This window comes from Hippocampus comes, unplaced genomic scaffold (genome assembly GCF_001891065.2).
Source record: "Hippocampus comes isolate QL1 unplaced genomic scaffold, H_comes_QL1_v1.1 scaffold246, whole genome shotgun sequence".
Lineage (NCBI taxonomy): Eukaryota > Metazoa > Chordata > Actinopteri > Syngnathiformes > Syngnathidae > Hippocampus > Hippocampus comes.
Window position 1 is genome coordinate 191,534 of NW_017806220.1, and position 14,881 is coordinate 206,414.

Genomic DNA, 14,881 nt, shown 5'->3' on the forward strand with positions numbered 1-14,881 from the left:
GTGGGGGGGGGGGGGGGGGTTATTTGCTGGTACAGTATTTACATTTGTGTGATAAACAACTTGGGACACTGTACCTTTTTGCTTGAAGCCACCCACTTTTCAAATGAGTAAATTATTAAATGACCTTAAAGTGACTAACATTGAATATTTGGTGGCATAACTCTTCCTTGTAGTAACCACATCAAGCGTACAACCCATTGACTTGGCCAGACTGCATTTTTCTTCATTTGAAATGCTTTTCCAGGCCTACACTGCAGCCTCTTTCAGTTTATGTTTGATTCCGGGGGGGGTTTCCCTTCAGTCTACTTGCATGCTCTATTGGGTTAAGGTCCAATGATTGACTTAGCTAATCTAATACCTTCTACCACCCCCATGATGAAGTCTTTTGTTGTGTTAGCAGTGAGCTTTGGGTCCTTATCTTGTTGCATGACTAGCTTCTCCCGTGTTCGCGAAGGGTTCGTTCAAGGTCGCAACCTTATTTTTATACTCATTGTACTTGTTTGTCGTAGCGCTGTGGGCCCTTGGCGAACAAAATATCACTCTGTTTCACATCGAATTGGCTGTCAAAAAAAGCTTGCTTGAACCTTCAAATCTAAAATGACAAAAACACGACTGGTAAAGCGCTCTTGATGGTAAGATATTTGATTTACAAGTATGCCTCCATGAAGCTCTGTGAGCAGCGCTGTCTCACCACATGGCTCGAGTTGAGTGTCAGTGGCTTTTTACATTCACTTCATGTCATCGTTTCTCACAATACGCACGCACACACTTTCAATGACCTAATGCAGCACATACGCTGCTTATACTTTACATATCCAAAGTGTTGCCATTTGTTTCCCTCGCAATTGATGCCCAATCATTATTTTCTACTCAAAAGCAGCTCATCTTTTTTTTTTCCTTCTTCCTGCTTGCAGAGTTAAATGACACGTTCAGTGACAACAATGACACAGTGGGACAGATTGTCCACTTCATCATGAAAAATGAAGGTATGTGTCTCACAATGATTTATTATTTTTTTGTGTTGTTTTTTTTTTTTTTTAAATTATTATTGTTATTACTTTTTTTTAGGATGATTCTCTGCATGCGTGTGCATCTTTGTAATTAAAAAGTGCCACTGCTTACAGTTAATATCCTGCCAGTTCCCGATGGGCCATTTATTGATTGTGTGGTTCAATGCTAAAACCTTTTATTAGACTCCGTGGCCGATAGCAGCGTACCACAGCCCTGAAACGATGTCGTGCTTGTAAGTAAATGGTTTGAATAAGCGTCAGTGGGTGCGGGTGTTCTACTGAAGCCCACCGTGGTGCGGGGCGATAAGAAAATGCTGCCGGCTGATAAGGCAGACTGAGGTGCACATCAGATGTCTTATGGGCGTTGGGTCGTGTGCGCTTACTCTCCACTAAAATGATTATCACTAGCTACATTAATCGTTTGAACCATAAATAAAGCACTTATTATGATTCACAAGCACATAAAAAAATTCCAACATTGTTTTACCGTTAAAAATGTGTCTTAGGTGAATCTAAAGTTTAATGGTATTCCACAATGCGTTCTTTTGGGCACTAAATCATGTAGCCTGTAAAGTCTGGCCTTCAAAATAAAAGCAACCCGGTATTGAAGCATAAACTATCATCTCTCTTAAGCACCGAATCTGCGCAGACAAAGTAGCCGCCAGCTGACATAAGTTGGACGGAAACGTGCCAAAAGAGGCATGCTAAATGCTAACTTGAAGGCTGTTACAATGGACCACAAATAGCATGCTAGTCTCAGCCATTTGTGTGAGGGCAGATGTTCAGGTGATGGAAAACTACTGCTATCGTTACTGTTTTTTTGTTGATAAATGTGTATCTTTTTCCGTATTCCAGCCAACTCGGATGCGCTAAAAGCCATGATTCATGACACCAGCATTGATTCTGACGGGTAAGCCTTCTTGTAATTATTGTCATCACCCGACTGTGCTTAAAAGCTACCACTAGATGGCAGTATAACCCTCCTTGGAAGCCCAAAGAGAGCCTATCAGGCCAAGTTTGTTCTGACACAGATTTTATTGAGAGCAGGCAGCTGTGAGTGTGTGGGTAGAAGGGTTGGGGGGAATCAGTCCTTAACACCCCACTGCCCCCATTTTTTTGTTTCATGTTTCGATACTGACCTAATTTCTCAAAATATAGCATGCACAGGCTCCCTGATCACACCACATCACTGGCAAAAACGTCTTGGGGAACCTAGAGAAAGCTATTTCCATAGAAATTGCATGTGAATGTTGAAGATTTGAAGCGGAACTGAAATACTTTCGAATTGTTCACATGTACACTTGAAGTTGGATTGATTTGAATGGGTCAAGAAGTGTAGAAGGAGGAGTTCAATATGCAAAGTAGTGCAAATTATGGAATTGTCGATGGTTTGAAACAAGTGTCAGTTCATGCAGTGTATTTTGAATGACCACAAAGGTATTTTGCAAGTTTTCAACACCTTGTGCAAGAGGATGCAGTCAGTACACAAGCGTGTCATCTGCATCAAGACGTAGTGCTGACACATTTTGACCAAGATTTTTCACATAAATGGAAATAAAAGCGGACCTAACGCAGAGCCCTGCGGCACACCCTGGTGAGCAGATGTAATATCTGAGCACTGACCATTATATCTATTGCACCTGACTGACTGCTAAGGTAGACACTCACGAAAGCGCTTCTTCTAAGAACAACATGGTCGACAACATTTTTGGATTGTGGAAAGTCACTTATAATGTCCCGAATTTTGTGAAACTTTTGAAATTTGAGCAGTTTGCAGGAATGTACAATATGGTTAAGAATTATTTCTTGGTGTGGAATAACGTGTGAATGACAACCAAAGTGCCCTGTGCTTTCTCCCTCCGAAGTGCGCCCATCACTCCCACTTCCCCCTTTACGCCCTCCCCTCCCATGACCCCCGTTTCCCCGGGAGCGCCCCCTGGCGCGGCCAAGCACACCTGCAACCACCTGCACACCATCGGCGGCGTCGGCGGCCACAAGAACATCTGCACGCGCTGCAGCCAGAAGAAGTGGCCGCTCATGAACAAGCCGGCTGCCCGCAAGGTGGAGCAGCGCCGCAGCCACCACGGAGAGGTCACGGTGTTGTCCGTGGGCAGGTAGGTGCCATTCACTCACTCGCTCAAGGTATGGGCAAAGAGGCCTTCAAATTAAAACGTCAAAAAACAAGAATGTTTTTCAACAATATGACTTTATCACTCCATATGCAGGATTTGACACAAGACCCCTGACTGGAAATGCATACTTGGAACCAGTGAAAGCACTGACTTTATCTTCACCATGTTTGTTTTCCCACTTCAGGTTCCGTGTGACAAAGTGTGACAAACCTGCCCGGGAACGGCGGATTCTGCTCGTGGCAGATTCCAACGGGAGTGTCCCATCCGAGGATGCTGTGTCAAATAGCCGGACAGTGTCCGAGTCCCAGGAGGTTGGTGCCCAGGAATTGTGCCTAATTCTTTCAGAAAAATCTCCACCAAACAAAAACAAAAAAATTACACGTGTAGAAAAAGATTAATGCCACCTAGTGGAAGAAGATTGAATTGCTCTGCCTGACCCAATACATTGTGACATAACAGATGATAAGGCATAGATACAGTTGGAACCTTGTTTAAAAAAAAAAAAAGACTGTTGGTTGAAACCCCAAGCAATATTTCCTTCAGGAAATAATAAAAATCTAATCAAACTATCCTAGACACCCCAAAAGATTGCATATTCTAATACAGTGTTTTTCAAACTTTTTTGAGCCAAGGCACACTTCTTTCATTGAAAAAATCTCGCGGCACACCAGTAGCTGAAAATGTGAAGAAAAAAAAAAAAAACGCTTATTTTACCAATTAACGTGTTATATTGTTACTATAACCGTTTTTAACATTGAAGAATGACGTTCTAACAGCTTGAATTGGAATCAAATGAACACAAAGAAAAAAATTATTTTATCATCTTTCATATTTATTGTTTCACTGTCGTCCTGCATTCATGCATCACAAATTCGCTTGTCTCTCGTCTAAACACAAGGCAATTGGCTAGTTGTTGCTACTCCCTAGCGGTATGGGAGGGTACTATACGATTGCTTTCTGGGCGATAGACCGCACAGGCATACAAATTGGATATTTTCCCGCGGCACACCTGACAATGTCTCACGGCACAGAGTGTGCCGTGGCACAGGGTTTGAAAAACATTGTTCTAATAGACAACACTCCCGGTCTGCCTGGCAACACCCAGTGGAGCAAAATTGACATCACAGTTCCTGTCAAAAATCTTGACCTTGAAAATTAAATGACGCCAATACAATGACAGCTTTGGTGGAGCTGTTTTTGTTAGATGGCGTGCCAATATTTGGAAGTGTTGCAACTTACGAAACCTTTTAGCTAAACACATGATGTGATTGCGGAGAATGAATGGTGGAATCACATGCATTTTTTATTTATTTTATTTTTATTTCCCAAAAAATGGTGACAAAATAGAGACGAAAAAAATTCCTTAAACTGAATTGTACGGAAATCAGAGTATACAAAAATAACAAGGTCCCACTGTCTGAAATTATTTGAAGTGAGTGAATAATTTTTAGGCCAACTATGTGAGATTGGATAATTTTCCACGGCACACTTGTTATACCCAGAATTTTTAGCTGCCTTACCTTCCGTCTTTCCTTTTTTTTTTTTCCATCTGAATCTTTTGCCTCTATGTTTAATCAGGAGGATAAAGACAGCTTGGATAAGGAGAAATGAGAGAAATCCAGGTAATTATTTAACTGCAGCGCCGACTTCACACATGCTCTCCCTCCGGTTATTCATTGATATTTTTCTTTTGATATTCCTTCTTTCTACAGCTTTCCCCGAGAGGAGACACTTTTAAAGCCTCCCGGCGCGAACGTCGACACATAAGAGCAATATCAGTGCGTGCACCACCCTCCCCACCACTCCCGCCCCAGCCCGTACGCTCCCCAACGGGACCAGTGACGCGCCAGTCACATGAGCCTCTTCTTATTTTCCAGCTCGGAAGGAGAAACGCAAATGTTTCTTTGTGATTTAACGTCTCCTCGCCAAAGACGTGCGACAGCACACGGACATGGTGCCGGAAGCAAACGTGCGTGCCAACATCTTTACTTGCTTGAATCGGTACGACCTGTCAGATGGAAACAGAAAGTAGGGATGAGATGCTGCCGTGGCCACAGGAAGTTGTCATCACGTGCGCCAGCCAGGAATATATCAATTAGTGCAAGTGTATCATTGACAAAGCTTGACTAGCTTCTATGTGCCAGTGAAATATTTTTAAAAAATGTTACATAAGGTCGGCCGACGTAAAGGCTCCATTTTACTGTTGTTACACGCCATTTCATTTTATTTGTATTTTCTCCATTTTCTTCCACAGCATACTTAGAATGCACTTATTCCCCCCCCCATTTTTTTTTTTTGATTTTATTTTTGTTATGAGTATGAGCTACCTTCCTACTCATCGGCATGAAGGGTTGATTGTTGTGTTGGGACGTTCATATGTGCTAAAAAGTAGTCCATTCCGTTTATTTTATTTTTTTCTCTTGTCTTCGGTTTGACTTTTATATACGATCGAGCCGAGTGTTTGATGCTGGCTGAAGGTCTGAAGTGATATAAAAGCAAGAGAGCGTTGACATCAGTTACCTTAAGTGTCTACCTCTTTTCACATTCTTTCGGGGTTATTCACCTTTCAAAGACATTTAAAAGAATATTGTTTATAGCATCATCGTCAATATCATCACATCAGTTTTTTTGTATGTATTACATATGTTTTTATTGTTTTATTTCTGCTGTGTTTTTTATTTAAAGACAAAAACAAAACATGGAAATAAAGAGCAATGTACACAGAGCTGACGTCATTGCCCTTACTTAAAAGGTCGCAGGTGTAAATGGGGGTTATAGCCCTTGTTGTGTCAAAAATAAGAGTCAGATGGAACTAGACAGCATTCTGAGAGCAGCGTTGAGGATGAGGGTGGTGGCGGTTGGACCAGACCTACATAACACGCCAATCTACGTCACCCCGCCCGCGGCTGTGAGCTTGAAGCAAAGCTGCCTTCCCCAAACACACAAGGTCGGGCGAGGCGCAGGCACAATTGCAAATATTGACTCCTGTTGTTTACTTGAGCTCTTCGCCAGGCGTGGGTATCATGCACAAAGTTTCAAGTTTAAGTCCAATCTTTTTTTGCGCCAAATATAAGCGGTTGTCTCAAGTGTTCAATTATTCAAGCCACCTCGGTGACGGGTGGGGAAGCCTTGGTCAATGATTAACGGCTGTGAAAACAACCATCTTGCCTCCGGCTTGAGCAACGTGGCTAAATGCAATTCCTACTGAAATCAATGTAATATTTAACTTGAGCCAGCACACACGGTGGGGAGGCGGGTGGGTTTTTTTTTTTTTTGCCACAGTGTTTTTCTCCTCCTCAGAGACATGTAAATGTGTGTGTGCTACAATTAAGGGTGACATCATTACCGGCAACAAAGCCTTGAGAAAAACAAACATATCAGGCAGAAGGATGCACTTCGGGGACCTTCCATGTAGCTGGCTAATGATTCTCGTTAAGGCCGCGCAAAAGCGCTCTTTTAGGCCGCTGGTGTCCATTTTTAACATGCAGGAAGTGGTCGCCCTCACCGCTGAATCTGTGCCACAGCTGCGGAAATATCTGCGACCTGTCAATTTGTCCGTAGGATCATCTTGTCCCTTTTGATTTTACAAGAAAACCGTGTGTAGGACAAACAACCAGAGGGAGATGGCCTGACTGACAAAGTGTCAAATCATATCATCTGACCTCTCACCTTGGACTTTGCTGAAACTGAGGCTGAATATCCCCCTGTCGGGGGGTAAAACAAAAATCCCATCCTTTGTTTGTCTGTGACTGGACGTAACACTAGAGAACAGAGGCTGAGTGGATTCAGAAGCAACACGAAAATTAGCAACATTTCTGATCAACAGGTATGTTATCTGTTCTTTTTGATTTTTAATTGATTATTCTTTGCCCCCCAAAAAAAATTCAAACTAATAACACTTATGAAAGTCATGCTACCAGCACAGCAGCCATGGCTAACGTTTGCTTGTTTGCGATGCTAATGCTAGCTTAGTGTTGAAGTGAGGCCACATGCAATTCTCGTAAATATTTCTCTGTCTTCTCGACATCTCTCCCTGGGGTGACAAATTCCAACGGGCTCGCAGATCTTTCCGTCGCATCCTTAACCAGACTGAACTGCACTATAATGTCGTAGCTGGACACTGAGGACAAACAATTAGCAGAATACTACAAACCCAACTCCAATGAAGTTGGACTTTGTGTTAAACGCACAAAGGTATTTATGATTCCACCCCAATAATTGCAGTTCTTAAAAAAAAAAAATCATTTCAAATGAGAACATGAAGCAAGAGTCAGTTGAACAGTTTTATATAGTGGAGCGCTCAGTTTCGCAACCTCATTTGGCAGCAAAACCGGCCTTAAGGCTTAAGCGAGTTAGCTAAACAACTGCTTCAGACCTTGTGACCAACCCTTGTTGCAGTTTTTTTTTTTTTTTTTAGGCCCAGATAATATTCAGTATCTCACCGAGTACCGGCACTCACTTATTGTGTAAATGAGCCCAGAGAAAATGGCTGAAATAATGAGCTCAGATCTTGGTTTAGAAGTTTCCAGCCTCAATCAGCTCATCATGGAGGATGAGCCGATGTCACAAGCCAGGAGGAAACAGCGATAAAAAGTTATCATGAAGAAAAATCGTCTTAGGTTTGAGGAAACGCTGACTCCATGCTTAGGTTTCACATTTTGTGATGACTGTGGAGTGCTAACATGCCTTCCAGCAATCTCTCCGGCTTCAAACCTGCATCCACCTCGTAAACGGTTTGCCTCCATGATGCAAGTCACTCTCACTCCTCGTCCTCCCCGGCCGTGGCGGCCTCCAGGGCGGCGAGCGCCTCGGCTACCATGGAGTCTGTGACGCTCGCCGCCTCGTCGCGGGGCTCTTCCTCCTCATCCTCGCTCTTTGTCACACCGATGCCGCTCTCGACCGTGGACACGTCCGCCGCCTTGGATCGCCGCTCGTCTCTGGTGTCGGTCGACCACAGGCTGGCGGTGCTGGTCTGGATGTCCACCGACAAGACGCTCTCCTCATCCCCGGTGTCGCACGGGTACTCGGGCGTCCCCCCAACGCCTTCGTCCACCTCGTCCGCCGACAGGCTCCCGTTGGTGGTCACGCACTGGGTGACGGGGCCGTCCCAGGGTCTCAGCCCGCCGAAGGTCCTCTGGTTGTCGTAGGCCTGAAAGGCGGGGTACACCGGCACCTGACTGTGGCGTTTGTCCTGCATCACCCATTGTGGCCCGAGAGCGTTCGGTTGGATGATATAGAGTCCGCCCTCCGCTGGGGGGGCGCTGGCCTGCTGTTGCGGCTGGTTGCTAGGCGGCGCCGCGGCGTGCAGCCTGTGGTTGACGTGGTTCTTGTCCACCTCCAATCTGAGGCTGCTGTCGCTGGAGATGCTGTAGGCGAGGTTGTGGAAGCCCTCCTTCTCTTCCTTCTGTGAGCGGTGGGCTCTGAGTGAGTGGCCCCCGAGGGCCCCGCCTGAGACGTTGTGCGTTCGGTACAGGTCTGTCTTCCTCACGTCCACCGCCGCCGAGGGGTCTGAGATGTAACTATGAAAGACAGGAAAACCAGCAGCAGAATTTTCACTTTCCATTCAACGGATGCAATGTGGGTTGACGACCGAAGTCTTTCATCATTTGAGGATTGGCAGGCGGCCATGAAATCGACTCTTCTCTTCATTTTGCAGCTTTTTTTCACGAAGGGCCTTGAGAATCAGTCGCGCTGGCCCATGTAAGTTCACAGCGAGTCAGATCTCAAATCCACCCCCATGACGCTAGAGTGCCGGCCCTCGATGATGCCAGCATTTTTCTGTCCTATGATTGATTGGTCAGCGCAAAAACCATCGCAAAACCTCAGCTCGAAAATCACATCTCTACAGATCTGGATTTAGAAATTTAGTGATTTCGCGAATGCATTTCCTTGCACCTTGAGTAAGAGTCATTTGTTTTGGAGTACCTGCCGATCCCGAGTTTGGATCCAATACCTCGGCAATGCCTCAATAAGAACCAAAAAAGAGGGCATCCTAACATGCTAGCCTTTTATATATAACTATAAGTCAGCAGAGTAGTGTGTCTGTCTCGAAATAAACTGGCAACCAGTTCGGTGTGCAATCAGTTGGGAGAGGCTCGAGCTCTCCGTGTCCTGGAACAGGACAAGCTTTTCATAAAATGTCGGGCTGAAGGTTTTTCTCACGTTATGAAAGATAAACATTGATTCAGAACTGCCGCAGATGAAGTACTTGGCAAAGTTGTGTGGTGGGATATTGCGGGTGGTTGCATTGTTTTGACGGTTTCCATAATTGCGACACGATTGTGATTTTTAGTGGCGGATACATGGCCTGCCACTGTTTATATTTGTATGGTGGCAGATGGATTTATTTTAGAACAGACTATTGGGCACCGCCGGTGTTACCGGTGTGTTTTTCACACCCATCTCCTTCTCCTCGTGTTTGTTTTTTCTCCACCCTGCCAGACTCACTTCCCCAGCTGAGCTTGTCCATCTTGCGCCTCTCCAGGTGTCTTCTTCCGTGCTAATATCGTCCCACTTTCCTTCTTTTTCGAGATTTTCTCGGCCACATTTTGTCAACAACCTCCTAATTATTTTGTGAACAGGCTTCTTTCCTCCCTCCTTGTGAGCGGACACGCCGGGTTTTTGCAAACAGAACGCTTTAGTCTCTCGACCGCCCTCACTCGCTTGCTCGCTCACCTTGAAAGCTTCTCTTCACAAAGCTCCCCGCAAAGCTGAGAAAATTAATGTTTACCTCTCCTATCGCACCAAGGTGAAGAACAGAAAAAGATTGGAGGCTCAAGGACATTTTGGAAAAAAAGCGAGACACAAAGACATATTGTGCACTTTCCTTAGTTTCCCATCAAAAACTCCCAGCGAATTTGATGAATATTTTAGACGAAATGTCAAGCTCATGACCACAAATTTCTTTTTTTTGTGGCCCACTAGAGCTAATTATGTGAGTCTACTTGTGAAATATTACCATAATTACACAATAGCTTTTAGATTTAGTTGTCGCTATTTTCCGTGACTTCTCGTAATTACTTGCTGATTTGATCTGCTTTGCTGTCTGCTGTTTTGTTGGACCTGACTGCAGCGTTTGAAAAGGTGGACCACTGTATTCTGCTGGCTCATTTACAGCACCAGATGGGCATCGGTGGTAGCGCTCTAGTACGATTTAGATCCAATCTGGCAGGCTGGACATTTTAGTTGGTCTGAGTCCCACTCTGCCCTATTGTCATATGGTGTCCCACAGGGTTCAATTTCGGTGCCCCTGCTGTTTTCATTGTATTTGCTGCCCCCTGTTTCCAGGTTGAGTTGAGCTGATTTATTTTCGACTATCCCTGACTCGGTCAGGGCCACGATTACACTCAGACATGCAGAGAGAAAATTTCTTTTCCAAGGTCTACAGCGATCTCCTCATTTGCATATAACCCTTGGCACATCTGACAGTAATTTTCCTCTTCCTGCCCACTCGACCTGGATGCCTCAAGTCCTCAGTCTTCTTCGTCCCTTAGCTGCATATCATGATGAGAGCCTTGCTTTTGAAACGTGACGAAATGATGGATGATGATGAAACTGAAGGCCGTATCAGGATGACCTGGTTGATACCCAGCATCTGGATTCAATTAAAATAGATCTCCAAGCGCTCACGTTGCACACAGACACCTGCCAACTGTACCTAATTTCTTCTCACCTTTTCATCATCCGGCAGCATTGACACCCCATTTGGCCAGCTGAGAGATGGAGCTACAGAGGAAGAAAATCAGCAAAATTAAAAAAAAACAAACAAACATACACTCAATAGTTATCTTCATTTTCTAAAGAGCCACAGGACGTGTTTGCATCTATGCGGACATGAATCCTGACACAGACAACATTACATGCTAACGATTAGCATTGATAGTTTTGGACACATGTATTACAAATCTATGAACACAGATAAAATAACAATACTCCCAAGTATTCGTGTCACAGAATAAATTAACCTCAAACGTCAACTACTGTGTATCCCTCCACCTCTTTTATTGTCCTGAACATTTGCAGTGAGGACACGACACAAGGCGCTCTAATCGAGGGGATCGTTTTGCATCAGAATGGGTGCTGAGTCTTGGATTTGCAATGCAAAAGCTGTCCGTGTGGGTCGAGGTCGTATGCCCAGGCTGCTTGTGGGTCAGCATGGGAATCTTCCAGTCGTGCAAGACAGACGTGACAATGTGTAATTTTAACACTCCTCCTAGCCAAAATGCTGCAGATGCAATTCCTGACGATGTGTCAAATCATTCAAATGAACACTGCGACCATCAGAAGAAGTGTCTTCAGTCTGTGTTGAACAACTAAAGATATTTTGTCGTCGACTATATTCTAAGACTTGGTTAATCGAAGACATGACTTCGATTTTTTTATTTTCCGCGAACTAATTAACCCTTTCAGGGACAGCGGTTACTACAGTGCCCAGCTAACCATGTTATCAGGTTAAAGGGTGCATGAACGAGTAAATAGTATTTATGCAATTGTTACTGGAGCAGTCACTCGAGCCACCAGCATCAAACATTGCCTGCAGACTTTCTAAAGTCCCAATGAGATGACGGATTCAGTCCGCGCAATCATACTTGACTTTCCAGTCTTGTCCCCGTGCTCCTTTCAAGACATCCGATATTGTTCCCGCATTTTTTTATGATGGGAAAGATGTGGGGATGATTGCTGAAGGGCAGCCGTATTTCACGCGGCGAAGAGTTCCCCTCAACAGGAAATTGAAACATCTCATTTGCGGAGAAAGAGGCGCAATAAATGTGAAATTGGTGAGGGCTCGATGTGGGCTGCATTTCAAATCCAGAGGAAACCCATCGGATCAGAATTGCATTTCGTACGTAAAGAAAGAAGGCGTGAGGGCCTGTTTGAGGTTAAGACAGGCTTTTCATTTGAATTAAATGCAGACCGCCGTCCCAGAAAGAAAAAAAACAACTCCTGGTTGGTCAGTATGACCTTCCGTTTGAAAGCGAAAATTGATATCAAACTGGTTATACAACCAGATACACGACTGTTGTCTTATTTCTCAGGCGTGGAGTGGCCAGCAGATAGTAAACTGTCATTTCCCAGCCTGGGGGAGATGGTGGTTGTGGCGATGGAAAAGTGGGCAAACTGGTCGGACCTCCATCTCACCCTTCATGACGCTCCCCCCCACCGCCCCCCTGCAAATAACAATTCCGTGTTGTTAAAATGCAGACTTTGATCAGGGCTCTTATCAGCTCCTGCGCTTTTATAATCCACTTGCTAATGTTGCTCTTTTGACTTGTTCTCGCTTCCAATAATGTTCCTGTGAGTATTGTTAGATGCTGCTTGTGTGTATTGCTGCTCCCTGGGTCAACGCCGTCTTCGTTTGACGGTTTTCTAATTATTGTTACTTCGATGTTAATTTTGTGTGAGCGTTGAGCGAGTGGACTTTACGTGGTGTGCAATGTTTACTCTCTCGTTTTATGAGTCAGATATGGAGACAAGATTAGCTGGAAACTAGAGAGAAAGTGAAAACTGGCGCTAAGGAATGTTTTAAAAAGTATGTTTTCAGGGACGGCGGTTACGACAGTGGACAGCTTATCATGTCATCAGTTTACAGGGTGTAAGAAAGGGTTAATGCAGTGATTCCCCTCAATTTTTTCCTGCCAGGGTGTCATCCAGATTTTTCGCCGACCAGAGAATTTCACATCATGTATTTAAAACAAGTTCACCATAAAAACACCCCCCACAACCACTCGCTTCTTGCTAACGCACAATGGAAAACACATTTGACAGGCTAACGATTAGCATCAATAGTCAGGTCGTCATAAGTCCTTCGACAACGGATATTTGACTGCAACAACACGCGAACAACAAATCCCCTCCATTTGCTGCACCTTTTGAGCAACGAAGCGACACTCGGTGCCATGTGAGAATCAGCAGGCCACTGCGGGGCCTAATATAGAACCTCGAGTACACGCTCTGTCCTCGAATCATGTTACTGCCTTGTGCCAGCATCTTTTTTTTCTGAAAAAGAGGCCTCGGGCTGCAGTGTGATGAAACCGCTCAATTAGCCCAGGGCCCATACTTATCGACAGCAACTCGGCGGCTGGCTGGCTTCGCAAACAGAGCCACCGCTGTGTTTTCTCCCACAGACATCGACCCTCCCCTGAGCCCTCACTGTACTTGGCAAAAAAAAAGTACACAACAATCATTACCCAAAACCAAATCTCCATTTTGACTTGCTCAAGTGCGATATCGATTCCCAGCGGTTGGGGTAGCCTGGATGAAAAATGATTCGCTTTAACTTTGAACGAGTGATCTCATGCTACTCACAAAAATTTGAAATGTCTCCTTTTGCATCGTTACTTCCTTTTCTATTTGTATGCTTCACACTCCGTACTTCATGACTTAAGTACACAAGTTGAATCCCCACCCCCCCGACCTACAGTAAACTATCTTTGATGTCTTCATGACGTTTTGTTTAAAAAGATTTAACACCGTCGGTAGCTCAGTTGTCATGTTTTATATCCTGCTGCATGTCATTCACCCGCCATGGGTAAATAGAATTTGCATCCACTCTCTATGACTTCTTTGGTCAAACAAGCTCCCGCGTAGGGCGGAGTCGCGCACCGGGAGCGTGGGAGTGGAGATGAGAGCCGCCATGTTGGCCAGTGCATGATGGGCTGACCAGCCGGGCCCATGCAGGTTGGAATGTTGACATGTGTTACATGTGCAAACACAGCTCAAGGCCGCATACAGCTCTTCCCAGGTAAATAACAACCCCCTCGGATTATTATGTTCCCTTCACTTATTAGCCTCCCTGGCTGGGAGTATTGATGTAATAACACTGTCATAGATACTCACCTGTTCTCGCGAAGAATACTGATCATTTTGACATTTAGTGTATTATGAATGTCCAAGAGAAAATTGGTAATTGCAGTGTCGAAGGTGTTCTTTCAGGCATTTGGATACTTTTTTTTTTAATTCAGGAAAGCATTGAATTAAATTTAAAAAATATATAAATACACACTGATCAAACAATAGTTTACACAGAGCTAGTGCAACTTCTGTGAGTTAGCCAGCATTTCAAATGCACCCTTTTTCAGGCCTCTAAAATGTTCATTGCGTTAATTCGTTTGAACAAGAGGTCATACCAAAAGTGCGGCTCCAGTAGTTTCGGTTAAAAGAGCATTTCCAGTCGGGCATTTTTTTTTTTTTTTGTGTATTACGACCAATTTTAACAAACAAATCAACCTTCCATCTGCCGGTACGTCTTGGAATCCATTTTAATAAGGCTTTCTGTTTCAAAGAGTAGCTTTGGACCTACCTGTTGCGCTACGAGAAGGTGTGGCACTTTGCCCTAGGTATCCAAAACACACTTGTCATCTAGCTTCTTTCGCTTTTTTGTTTGTTTTGAAGTGAAAATGACGATGAATCCGCTCAACTTGTTTGGAGGAGAGACACCCCCGTCCCTCGGAAGAAGTTGTTTGGGTCTCCCCCACCTCGGAGAGTCCTCGGTCCCATGTCTCCAGTCCTCACACAAGTCAAGAGTGCGGATGACACGCGAGTCCAGTGGACCACGATCAAGTTAGAGATAGTGATGCATACGTGTTTCCTGTTAGCAAAATAAAACAGCATTTCCTCACCCGGCAAAAAGATTCACGCTTTCAAATAAGGTGTTTGACTTTAACTTTACGATAAGTAAAATAAATAAATAAATAAATAAATACATTTACGATGTTTAATTTGTAAAACCATGTCTTTAGA

General features: G+C 44.4%; 2 protein-coding genes across 2 annotated transcripts in view; one reads left to right on the forward strand and one right to left on the reverse strand.

Moving 5' to 3' along the window:
* Nucleotides 1-5,295, forward strand: part of LOC109506982 (RELT-like protein 1) — a 9,815-nt gene extending 4,520 nt beyond the window's left edge. The window contains exons 3-8 of the mRNA XM_019856074.1: nucleotides 915-986; nucleotides 1,866-1,920; nucleotides 2,876-3,124; nucleotides 3,327-3,453; nucleotides 4,721-4,764; nucleotides 4,855-5,295. Coding sequence (XP_019711633.1) covers nucleotides 915-986; nucleotides 1,866-1,920; nucleotides 2,876-3,124; nucleotides 3,327-3,453; nucleotides 4,721-4,753 — 536 coding nt within the window. The 3' untranslated portion in view covers nucleotides 4,754-4,764; nucleotides 4,855-5,295. The remainder of the gene's footprint in view (nucleotides 1-914; nucleotides 987-1,865; nucleotides 1,921-2,875; nucleotides 3,125-3,326; nucleotides 3,454-4,720; nucleotides 4,765-4,854) is intronic.
* Nucleotides 5,296-7,411: 2,116 nt separating this feature from the next.
* LOC109506983 (uncharacterized) lies at nucleotides 7,412-14,706 on the reverse strand. Its single transcript, XM_019856075.1, has 3 exons — nucleotides 14,442-14,706; nucleotides 10,815-10,867; nucleotides 7,412-8,661 (listed from the first exon to the last, which is right to left on the reverse strand). Exons 2-3 carry the CDS (start codon nucleotides 10,844-10,846, stop codon nucleotides 7,902-7,904), a joined length of 792 nt encoding a protein of 263 aa, XP_019711634.1. The 5' UTR covers nucleotides 10,847-10,867; nucleotides 14,442-14,706; the 3' UTR covers nucleotides 7,412-7,901.
* Nucleotides 14,707-14,881: the final 175 nt, after the last annotated feature.

What these genes read in the sequence shown, in the direction of transcription:
- LOC109506983 (XM_019856075.1), bottom strand. Translation starts at nt 10,846, where the DNA reads ATGGGGTGTCAATGCTGCCGGATGATGAAAAG. An exon ending in TGCTGCCGGATGATGAAAAG is followed by an intron (nt 8,662 to 10,814) that starts GTGAGAAGAAAT and finishes TGTCTTTCATAG; the next exon opens with TTACATCTCAGACCCCTCGG.